The sequence below is a fragment of the Cuculus canorus genome, chromosome 1, assembly GCF_017976375.1.
Source record: "Cuculus canorus isolate bCucCan1 chromosome 1, bCucCan1.pri, whole genome shotgun sequence".
NCBI lineage: Eukaryota > Metazoa > Chordata > Aves > Cuculiformes > Cuculidae > Cuculus > Cuculus canorus.
This window is the reverse complement of record NC_071401.1, coordinates 197786758-197799261: the sequence shown is the minus strand read 5'-3', so window position 1 is coordinate 197799261 and position 12504 is coordinate 197786758. Positions and strand designations below refer to the sequence as shown.

Sequence of the window (12504 nt, the reverse complement as noted above, 5' to 3'; positions counted from 1 at the left end):
AAAAATACAAAGAAGTGGAAAATGAACAAAGTCAATTTAAAAATCAATCCTCCCTGATTTTTTATATCGACTTCACTGAGAAATAACACCCAGAACTTTTATAACTGAAATAGATCATTAAAAAAATCTTAGTGTGTTCAATTATTTATTTTATGCTTTTTAAAACACTTCTGGATAAAGGGTTTTACTTTTTCACCTTTCATATACTTCATTCTTTCACACAGAAAAATAGAAACCATTAAAACATGGAAGGATAATTTTTTTTTGGTTTTGTTCTTACTTGTACTTATGAGTTGACACTGATTTCTACAGAGAATTAAATATTTATATAATATAAGAGCTTTGTGGAGATTTAAACCAGGAAGATAATTTATTTTACATTAGATTTTAGAAAGCAAAGTGTAGAAGGGAAGGTTTGGGAACATTAAAGCAGCACTGGAATCAGTTGTAATGGTCAATGAAAATCTAGCTGGTCCCTAAATCCCAACATAAATCACTTTCATGTGGCTGTGTTAGAGATGTAGGATGTGAGTGAGCAAAGAAATAAGGCAGTAAGAGTACTCTTGGTGATACACTGCAAAAGGAGAAAGCAAATACAGGCCATGGCTCTGTTGACCTATTAGCTTCTGTTCAGCCTCCATGGAAAAGCGTCAACGCTAACCTGAGGAGTTCTAATTGTTATTTGGTTTGGAGATAGGTAACAAAGTGACTCAAATGGTGCAGCAAACATTGATGAAAGAATGGCAAAAACTGCCTGAACATTGGTCAGATTACACTAAGGGTAAGAATCATCAAGAAAAACCTAGGGAAAAGGCTGCTCAGTTACAGCGGATAAAAGGAACCTTTGGACACCTGCTAAAATGTCATGTCCTTCTGGAGGTCTCTTCATTAGCATGCTTTTTTTGTAAGCATTTAATGAGATGTTAAGCCCTGCAGCAGAGTGTTCTGTCAGGGCCTTGGCAGACTCATGGAGTCTCCAGTCGTTTTACTCATTCTGCTATCCCTCCCCGACCTTTCCCTGGACTTGTGAAGAGAGTGAGGGATACATCAACTTAAGAGGTAGGCCTGTTTTGAGGTAAATCCTCTTTTCATGCCACAGTATGGAGTGGATACCTCTGGAAATTATAGATCAGTAAGATTTCCATTGAAGACCCTTCCTCAAGCCCTTCTTCCAATATGCACTCCTATAGTTTCCCTTCTCTCTTGCTGCAGAAGAGGTTTACTCTAACTAATTTATCAGCAATTTATTACTAATCAGCTATGAGATGACTGAATTCTTAACAACTGTTCTAGTATCTATCAGACCTTTCTAAGTGTCAATGGCTTTGTCTCTGCAAGCATTTTTTACATTCCATGTTAACACATTTTTTTACAAGTTTCATGATTTCCTGTGCATCTTTTTTCCTCCTGGAGAATCTGGAACTCCTCCTGTCAAGACTTTAGAATTATTTTACGTAGATGTATTGATTGTTTACAACCTTTTAAAAGTTTCTTAAAACTTGGTCTGACTTAAAAAAAAAATACCTGTAAGCTAGAGGTATTGTTCTTGGAAATCTAGATAATCACAACCTGTGTGATAAGGCCTCCTCTTACATTATTGATTTGGCATACATAGTCGTTCAGTCAATACAGACTTCTTCCCAACATGTTGTAATTGTAACTCGGCATTCTGCCATTTCGAGGTCAGTCTTTGTTCAGTGCACCAAGAAGATTTTAAAGGGTGGACAGTCTTCTGAAATGTAGTCCCTTGGAAGCAGATCAATTAAAATTGCTCAGTGATGAATGATAGTACTGGAATAATTTCAGTCTAAAACTTTTGCATTACTATATTTTTTAATTCTGAGTGTTTTCAGATGTCGTTCTTATAGGTCTGAAACACTTGGAATCCAATGAGGAAATAATGGAAGTGCTGTACAGACCGTGAAATCACTGATCTTTATCTTAAGATTTGAAAGGGAAAAAAGAAAGATATGACACAATACAAAATAAAGGACATGACACAATAGAGGAGTGTCAAACAAGCCAGGCCAAGGCCTGGAGGGAGGATGGAAACAGTAGTATTATCGGCAGAAGCTATGATTAATAAGAAACCATAGTTGCAACTTGCTAGTTCAATTTCTGTTACAGAACATTTGTCAAGTCTTCAAAGACGCTTTGAGCTAAACCTTCAAGAAGTTCTTGTTTACCGTGTCAGAGTATTCTGCTTGTGGAAAATAGGATTCAAATAGAATTCACGAGAGATGTTGTACTGATTGAGGAGCAACCATTATTGATTGAGAAGAAGGATTTTTCTTAAATCTGGCACTTCTGTAAAACTCAGTACATGCCTGTCTAAATAGTTACCATTGCTATCTATGTATGTGTTATTTTGTGCTGGCAGAAGGTCCTTCACGTTAGATGTCACATGCCCTAAATCTTTTGTGTTTGGATGACTAATCACTTTCTTCTAATCCATGAGGAAGGGTTCTTTAATGAAAATAGCCAGGTTATAACTCCATAATAGAGATTGTGCCCTTTTAAGATATTGATTGTGGTTTTAAAAAAATATGTTAATGGCCATGGAAAGAGGAAGTAAAATCAGTCCTATGCTCTTTTGTCTTTCAAATTTTCCATATCATAGTAAAAATGGAGTCTTTTTTTTTTTTTTCTTGTCTTTTCTACTTTCATGAATAATCTAAGCAGTCATTCCTTGGGTATCAGATTAAAGCTCAGAATTGGCTAGGATAAATATATGTATCTGTTCCAGTTTTCAGAACAGAGAGCTGTGGTAGTGACAGGAATGACACTATAGATAAGTTGGAGATCAAGTTTTCTGGCTAGGCGAGCGACACAAGCTTCTTCTGAACTTGGACCTCAATAGAATAAAGTTGGATCATGGCTCCCTCCTTGCTACAAAATGTGACATGGCACAGAAACATAAAACCTGCATTGGATCCTAGGCATTTCCAAGGATTCACGTTTACTGGGCACAGAGAGGCAAATCACTCTCTCTTTTTCCTTGGCATGTCTGGACAAGGGCTGCAGGCCAGAAGATTCATTCTGGTTTGGCAGCCTGCTCCCAGTTGCTGTTTTTCTGTGCTTGTACTGTCTGTTGGGAGAGAGACTTCAAAGTCCTCAGGAAAGGCATTACTGGGAGTACAGTACAGGCAGGTTGTCCTGGCAGGCAGCGTACCTACTGTTGTGTTGATCTTTGCTGCACCTAGTACTAGATAAGATGGCATGCTTGGTTTACAGCTGGCTTAGTGTGGTGGTCACCACAGAAAACTGTACGAGAAGAAGAGGCAGCCAACAAGAGGCAGCTACTGTGTTACGTTTGAAGGTAAAGACACTGTATACCCTGGAGGGCACCAGGCAAACTCTGGCTGGTGAAAAGTAAAAGAAAGAAAAAATCTAATGGCTTATATTTGAGTCAGCAAATGAGTGTATCTTGAATATTTTGTAGCATCCGGGTGTGGCTTGAATATTTTGGCCCATTCCAAACTTATTATTTTTTTAGCAATCAAAGGCAAGTCTTGTACACTCTCTATTCGATTTTATCAACATATTCTGTCTTTTCACCCTTTTCTTGTGCTATATAATTGTATGCAAGTTCAATTTGCCAATAATCTGATTGGATGTCCCTCTTTTCTCGTTGGTTTCTGTAGGATAAAATCATGGGTAGATAAGATGCAAGAAGATCTTGTAACGTTAGCAAGAACTGCAAGCGGAGTGGACCAGCTTGCTGCGGTGAGTAAGAAGACTTAGACTGCAATAACTAGAAAGTAAATTAAATGGTGTGCATTATGTAAACATTACAATAATTTCATCTGAATATAGTAAAAAGATGTTGGGGAGTTAAACTCTGCAGTACTTACTGAGAGAGAAATGAATAACGCAGACATCCATCAATTCACCCTTTTAATGTGGCAGCACCTGCTCATTGCTAATATTTAATCAGCTTTGCAGTATCAGACACAAGGCTTACCATTGTTGCAACACTTCCACCTGAAGCACACGCTTTTATGTTATGTTTGTCAAGTACGGTATCCAGGAAGCAACCATTCAGTTAAATATTCTGTGGAATATTCTGCTCTTTGCTTAATAAGAGAGACTATTTCTCTGAGGCATTATTTCCTGAAACGGGGCAGCTTTTGATTACAAAAAAAATAGATGAGAAAACTGTTTGTATTCAGCTGTTCCAATTTAACCCAAATTGTGTTTTAGGTAAGAACTTGCAGTTCTTATATCATTGAGAAGAAACTTTTGTGCCATATTCCATGCATAGAATGTAAAAACACATCTGAGATTGCAGAAGAATTCACAATTGACAAAATGTCAGGCTTATGCTGCCTATACAACTTTGTGTGTATTCATTATGATGTATTATGTAACCACATGACCATGTATTTCCCTCTCCCTATATCTGCACAAGTCCTATGAATCCTTCTGTGAACTGGTGGATCTCTGGGTTGTTGTAAGACTGCATAACGAAGGGAAATATTGCTGTTACATCAGGAAAAGAAGTTATTCTGTCAGCCAATAAAAGCCCTTAGTGCTGAGGAACTGAATATGAAACTATGAGATTAGGTTTTCAGAAGTCATGATCTCTCCAAATGGTCAATGAAATGAACAGTTGCTGTGTGTCTAAGCCATTAAGGGTAACTTAAGAAAAACACAGAAAAATCACATTTGAAGTTTCTCAAATTTAACACTAGATGTTAATATATTCCTTTGACCTTAATGATTTTCTACACTGACATCCACATGGCTCATGCGAATCCTGTCTCGGACAGACATTTTTTTTTAATTACTATGAGAGGAGGCTAGATAACAAGCACAGATGTCTCTGTTTATATTGTGGAAACTTCAGTTTAGGTGACATCATCACTGTCTTGTAGAAGGCACTGCAGGCGCACGAGGAAAATAAATAAAGGTTGCAGAGATTATTTTAGTTCTGGTCTTTCCTAATATTTGAGTGCTTCATATTGTAACACAATTTAAGATTCACTTTTAATCCTTGAAAACTCCAAACAAGATGAAAATGATATCTTGAAATCCTAACATGAACCATCAAGTTGATACTCACATGGGTTTCCAGCATAGGATCTCCACAACACAGAAATGTCTGTCACTTGAGCTTTCTGAGGAGCCATAAGGATTTGCCAGGATGGAGTGCCAATGGGGGTTTTTGTAGGTGGATTTCGCGCCTATCTGCTGACAGAGAACAAAGAGGCTTGCAAGTTATGTCTCTCTCCAGATTTTGGTGAAGAAATTCCACTAAGAGGAGGCAGGGTCCTTTCTGCTAGTCTGTTCTAGGTGTGAGCTGTTTACTTTCACATGTTGTATGCCTTTTTGTCCTCCGTCTCCTCATTCATCGTCATCGTACCTTTGATCCATAACTGAACTTTCCATTCCCTTCCTGCTGTGCTGGGTGGTGGACTACCCTTCACCTCTCCCCAACATATTCTAATTTTCTGTCTCGGTTTCTGCATTTGTTGCTTGACCAGTCTGCATTTCCCCCATACATTGGCTTCTTAGCTGTATTTTAGGATGTCTCTCCTCAGCTTTTTCCAGTTCAGCACTTCTCATTGGACTCTTTATTTTACCTTAGCGTTTCCAAAGCACTCTGTCCAGGTGGGTGTGGCCAGCTTGTCCCAGTACTCCTATTGCATCTCTTATCTTCCACAGGTGTTTTTCTTCCCCCTTCTGACCTTTCCCTCCACCACTTGTTCTCAGCCTCAGACCTGTTGTTTTCTCCTGTACGCTTTTCCTATTTCTCCTTCCCTTCGCATCTCTTCTCTCTTAATTCTTTGCGTGTCACTTTCATGTCTATTATCTCCTACTTCCATATCCCATTCTCTTGCCCTTTGTTCTTCATTCAGTTTTCATCTCCTCCTTCTCCCACTTTAGACCACAAGGGTGTAGAGATCACCTGAGGGAACACAGCGAGCCTGAGCTTTAGCTGCAGAGGAAATATGATGTTCTCCAGGAGTGATGTTCTTTGGGTTGGAATACACCTCTGTGTAGATTCTCAGTGATTTAGCTAATAAAATCTCAGCAGTGAACTGCAAGTGCTTTTCAGGCTAAAATTCATTAAACACCCAGGAGTAAAAAGTGTATCTTTGAATACACTTTGAGTGTTGAGTTTTTAATCTACAGTGCAGGGCAATAGGGTGTTTGAAAGGGAAATAAGTTGCAGAGGATTTGTAACTTGAGTAAAATAATGAGTTAATGTCTCAACCGTTTTGCCTGGCATTTCCCTACAAAGACCACAGAGTAAAACAGATAATGAAAGGCGAGAGATTGACACTGCCACTCCTTTTTCCCTGAGAAAAATGTTGCTTTATGTAGTTAATATTCAGCAAACTTACAAGCTGCTTAAAACATTCTTATATAATGAGAACTGCTGGGCAAACATATCAATATGTAGTGCTACCACCTATACTTAAATACAGCCCAGTGACATTCAAGCTGGAAAAAAAAAATGTCTGTGAATACTGTAGTTAACTTTTTTTTTAAGACTAAAATTTGTAGCACACTTAAGCAAATCAGATATCTCAGAGGGTATCCACAAGGTCGTCAATATGTGCTTGTAATCCTAGGATTAAAAGCATGAAAGGGGGTTGTTTCCATCTAAAATATCTGCCTGTATCAAAGTCATTTGTTCAACCTAAATTACATGATGTCTTTCTCGAGCCACAAGGTTTTAATTACCTCTCTTGCCTGCAAGGCAGAATGCAAAGCATTGTGAGGTGTGAGCTGTGCAGTCTCTCTTTGTTTACAGGCTATTGTCACTTGCCTTTTTTTGAATGATATGATTTTATTCTGCTCGCTGCCTATTAATGTTTAGTTAGATCTCTTCTGAAATGGACCACTGTCGTAGGGAAATGGAGACTACAAGACATTAAAAGCAACATGCTTGCATGCCTGTCATTTGTATTCACAGAATTTGCCTTCAATTGCTCAAGCTTTAAAAATGCTTAACGTTCAGACTGAATTTTCAGCTTTGTTTCTGACTTCTAGCTCCAGAAGTGTTTAGACCAAGTCTGTATTCTTCATGTTTTTGGAGAACTTAGAAAAAAACAATACATTTGTTTGTTTGCTGTGCCCATCATCCCTCCAAAAGCAGTGTGATTAATACACAAAGAAGCAGCAGAGCACTCCCATTATACAACAGTAGACATGACTTTCTGTGAACAGCTGTACTACCAGAGTGTGAAGGGTTGGTAAGTTGTACTTTCGTCAGACAAACTTTTGGTAAAAGAAATGTCTTTCCTTGTTCTAGGGAAAATCAATTTTAATTTGGCCAGGTGATGAGATTTAAGCTCGTAGCAAAGACATGTAACAGATCATAACCATTCTGCAGCCTGATCAACATCTCCGTGGACTCAGGGAAAGAAGTTCCACTGATTCAGCTGGAGTCATAAACTATGTCTGCTTCATACAATTGTGTTTTCTATGAAGATCTCTGAAGTGACCAAGAAAGCTCTCAAAGCAGCACAATTATTATGTTCTCAAGCTGGACTGAGTTAGTTCTTCCAAACCCCAGGATTTTTCAATTAGCTACTGAGCCATGCAAGTTTATGGTGTTTCCATAACCTCCTGAAGATTTCTGAGGGTTCATTAGTGCTATACGTGCTTGAATGTGCATTGGATGTCTGTGGGTCTTTGTGCTGCAGGAAATTATATTATACAATGGTCTCTTCTGGAGAACTGTGAAACGTTTTCTTCTGGCCATCATGGAGAGGCATAGGATCACTGCTTGAACTCTCAATTAATTTTCTTTTAGACTGGGAGAGGTTTTGACCAGAGGGAATGTAAAACTTGAAGCATAATATATACTTTCAAAGGAATAAGAATATTCAAATCTAAACTGCCATTAAACTCAAGTAAAGGACTCATCAGTTGAATAGCAGACCTACTGAGATCAGTACCTATGTAAAAGCCCTATTTATCCTGCAGTGTAGATATAGCTGTCCAGGGAGAGCATTTTTTTGTATTTAAGTTGTTTACATTCAACATGTACTCAATTTAATGGAATCATGTTTAAGGAGAGAAATGTCCTCAGAGAAGAATTCCCTTTTCTTTGCTCATGGACAGATTTCTTACAGTGACTTGGAATCACATTCTTGTTCTAGCAACTAACCATTGTTCCTTTTGCTTTTGCACATTTGATAGAGTCACTGTAAATCGTCGCAACTTTCTTTAATCACGGTTTTTGAAAATATCTATATTGTGCAGACACATGATAATGTGATCATGAATATTCCACACAGTGTTAAAAAAGAGAAAATATTTAGGAATTGATTTAGTGCATTACTTCAGTAGTGACTTTATTGCTGAAAATATGTATATGTTTATGCCAGTGGACATTTCACACACCCTTGCTCTTATTAGCAATGATAACAGCAATGTAATGCCTGTAGGAAGAAGAATTGCTAAAGAAGGCTTGGATGTCATTAAATCAGGAGTTCTACATTGAGGCTACAGTTATTCGTAGCCTTAACCAAGCAAACCAGTATAACTGGAGTAGAAAGAACAGAAAAATGAGTATATATGTAGGAGATGGAGAGTGGGCAAAAGATTGGGTTTATTATGGTTCACAAAGGAAACATGATCTTTAATTTAGAGAGTTGCCTTAACTCACTAATCGATATTTACCATATAGAGAGAATTCTGATCCAGACAAGAATTGAGCTTAGATTTTATTTTCTTCATAAACAGCTTTAACTCCACGTAACTCTTCCTGTGAATTAGTTGTAAATTACAACTTTTATGGTATGAATCAACACAAATACTGGTAAAATCTAAGTGAAAGTTCTGTTATTGTAAATTGATTGTGTTTGAAATATTGTTCCTTCTTATGTCCTTCATGTCTTAATTACACTATCAAGGAATGGCCTCAAAATGGTCTTCGAAAACTAGTTTTCAAGTACATTTTTAAATATTGCTTTTCTGGACATTTATTATGAGTTTAGGCAAGATCTGGGAGAACTCCAATTTGGCTTTAATACTAATATAACATCTTCAATACAGTAATGTAAAGATTGCTTTAACAACGCCAGAAGGCAGGATTTAAGATGCCAAAATACTCAGCTGGGTGAAAACTGGCAGCGCTCCGCTGACTTTGGTGGATTACACTGATTTACAATTGCTAGGAACAGCATTTAATTTACAATTTAAGCAGGTAAAAAGTACTTTGAAAAAACCAAACGTTTACACAAGAAACAGTGGCTGTAGCTTGATCTTACTACTACTGTAGTTGCCCAGCTGAAAAGGGTATTGTTGGGTCATTTCTATGATTTAACAGATTTTTTTTCCCTAGAAGAGCAAAGGGAATGTTTATAAGAAGGTGTTGTATATACAGCAATTTGAGACCTGTAAGCAGAAAGACAGGATAAACAGGAAAATCTTTGCTAAGGAGGTGCAAGATGTCCAAAGTGCTTCTTAAATGTCTCTCATCAAAGAAGCTTAGTATATGCCCTTTAACAATATTAGTATTATGATTTTAAATTAAAAAAACAAAAACCCTATAATGTAATTGTCCTTTCACATCAAAAAAGTTCATGTAATTTTGTGTTACTTGTGAACTGTCTGTGATGTCAGGCATTATGAAGATGCTCTGGTGTGAATGATACACATTTTCTACACAGCAAATAGATTTTAGAACAAAATAAGAAGGGATAGACAGCAGCCTAATAGAAATTTAAATGCATGTAGCAAAATAAATATTGAGGATGTATATGATCCCACTAGCTTCTTTCATCAGTGGGCATCTTGTCTTAGTGAAAACCAAAAACTGCACTCAAAGTCCTGTTCTATACCTGTGAATAGTTACCTCAGCATGCAGAAAAAAGTGGGTGAAGAGCCTACTGAACTACAGAAGTAAATCCGTAGTCCCGTATTGATGGAAGTATGCTCAATTTATGTTTTTACATAGACCTTTCACAGCAAAGGCCCATGACTAAGCTAATTGACAGCTCTTTTAATCTAATAAACTATAACAAGTATGGTTCTGATTTCCAGCTCCTAAATACCTCTAGGGACAGGAGAGGGGAGGGAGGGATCCCTGCAGTACCCAGTAAGGAAGACCTCAGAGCAGAGAACATGCCTTATAGCAATGCATGAGCTTGTCTGTTCCAAACTGATTGAAGAGAATCCTCTTTTACATAAACACTATATTAAAAATGTGGGTCTGTGTTAAGAGCTTTGACGTGACAAACACTCTGGAGCTTCACTATGACTGCTACGGCAAAAAAATGCCATCTTGCACTGTGTAACCTTTTCAAGCAATGGCATAATTGAATGAAACAGCAGAATGAGAGGCAGTTCCAAGGAAAACTAGTCTCTGACTCTGTTTCTTTTTTGATACATCACTGCAAAAACAATCCATGCATGATGTTCATAGGGCATGCTGTTATTACAGTCCCAGGAGCTGTACAGTGAACCCATACAGACTGGCTTGGCCTTTAAATGAGATTCATACTGAGATACAAATACTGTTTCTTCCGCCAAAATGAAAGAGAGCTACAAATGGATATTTGATATGTAGTGAGGAGTTCCATTTACAGAATGAGTCCACCAGCAACTGTTAGAAGTGTTTTTTATTTATTTTATCTATTGAATTCTGTTTTATTATAATTAGCTCTTCCTTGCTGAACACTCAGCCATGGTTCTGCGTGAGCACATTTCATCCATTGCTCAGTGTGAGGTCTATGTGCCTAATGTACAGATGGTGTGAGTCTGCTGAAGCACTCAGATTGGCAGCAGATTCCCAGTCCCCGCGTTTAGCTTTTCAGGTCTTGGATACGCCTCTAGAGTTTAACTGAGATGAGCGACTTGTAAGAGAGACAGGTCTCTGATTTGTACCACCCTAGAACAGGGATGTTCAGAAAAGCTTCCTTCTGCCAGAAGGAATTATAACATAGGGGTAGTTTTCTGTTGGGCTCATTACAGAATTTAGAAAAGATAGTGTTAAGTTCTAGAGGCTCTTCAGGTACAGGCATGCCACTAACATATTACCTATAGAAGCTGTCATATAACTCACCTTATTCTCTTTTTAACTTAAATAGAGGTCTGTGCAATGGTAGGATTTAAAAGCTTGCTTGCACTTAATGTAAAAATTGTATCTGAATAAGTCTTTCCTACTGTCATACGTTGTTTGAAATTGCTGCTTCAAATGGAGGCTTGACAGATGACTTAACAATAAATGTTTGCATTCCTGACATTTTTCTCTGTAATCAGCATGATATTTAGGTGGCTCTTCCTTAAAAATCATAAAGTTAAGGCGATGAATTAGCAAAAGCTCTCTATATTAAAAAAATTAAGCAGATCCATAGGATTGAAATTTCAATTTAATTTTGCCAGCTTTATTCCCCCTCTTCCCCCCCTCCCCCCTTTTAATACTATATTCATCAGGTTGTATTCATCTTGAATATGCTTTAGCCAAAGGCAGAGAGTTTTGTACCTCATGCTACTATCTGATGAACTACTAGATGGACTGAGGGGATATGTGGCTATGTTCCAGAATATACTTTGTTCACCCTTGTTGAGATTGGTGAAATAATGGAAGGTTTTATGATTGAGAAAAATATGAAGAAGAAATGCAAGATCTTGTTTTGGTTTTTTTTTTAAAGATGGTTTGATTTTAAGAGTAACAACCCAAATGCAACTGGTTTCTGTTTCTTTGGAGGTTTTTGCCATGGACTTTGTAAGTCTGAATTTAATGTAAATGTTCTGATTGCTATAGATTCTGATGTTTTTGGTTTTTCTCACTATTTTGACCCTGAATTTGGAGCCATTTATGACATATAAAACATAATTTTATTGATGAGAATATGTGCAGTCTCCATTCTTTTTCACACCTGAAAGTGGAAAATGTAACCAACACCATGACACTTCTAGGCATAACTTGAGTAACTGTAAAGCTGTTCACTGTGTGCCCTTGGTGTACTACTCTCCAGTGCTTTAAGAAAGGAAAGTAAGTGCTTAAATGAGTTGAATATGTGAATTAAGGAAACTTTCGTATTCAGTGAATAAATTTTGCCACCCAGGGAGGTTCACTGTGATTGACCTCATAAGTCAGAAAAAAATTGAATCCTTTCTTTTCTCCTTTTTTCTCTTTTTGTTGCCCTCAATGGAACAAAACAGAATCATAGAATCATAGAATCACTAGGTTGGAAAGGACCCACTGGATTATTGAGTCCAACCATTCCTAACACTCCCTAAACCATGTCCCTAAGCACTTCATCAACCCATTCCTTAAACACCTCCAGGGAAGGTGACTTGACCCACCTCCCTGGGCAGCCTGTTCCAGTGCCTGATGACTCTTTCTGTGAAGAATTTTTTTCTGATATCCAGCCTGAACCTCCCCTGGTGGAGCTTGAGGCCATTCCCCCTTGTCCTGTCCTCAGTCACTTGGGAGAAGAGGCCAGCTCCCTCCTCTCCACAACCTCCTTTCAGGTAGTTGTAGAGAGCAATAAGGTCTTCCCTGAGCCTTCTCTTCCCCAGGCTGAACAACCCCAG

The 12504-nt window shown here is 37.9% G+C and overlaps 1 protein-coding gene across 10 annotated transcripts in view; it reads left to right on the top strand.

Annotated features, from left to right (window-relative positions):
* Positions 1–12504, top strand: part of CACNA2D1 (calcium voltage-gated channel auxiliary subunit alpha2delta 1) — a 399914-nt gene that overhangs the window by 51104 nt on the left and 336306 nt on the right. For all 10 annotated transcript variants that reach the window (XM_054068845.1, XM_054068882.1, XM_054068852.1 and 7 more), the window contains exon 2: positions 3645–3726. In XM_054068845.1, coding sequence (XP_053924820.1) covers positions 3645–3726 — 82 coding nt within the window. The remainder of the gene's footprint in view (positions 1–3644; positions 3727–12504) is intronic.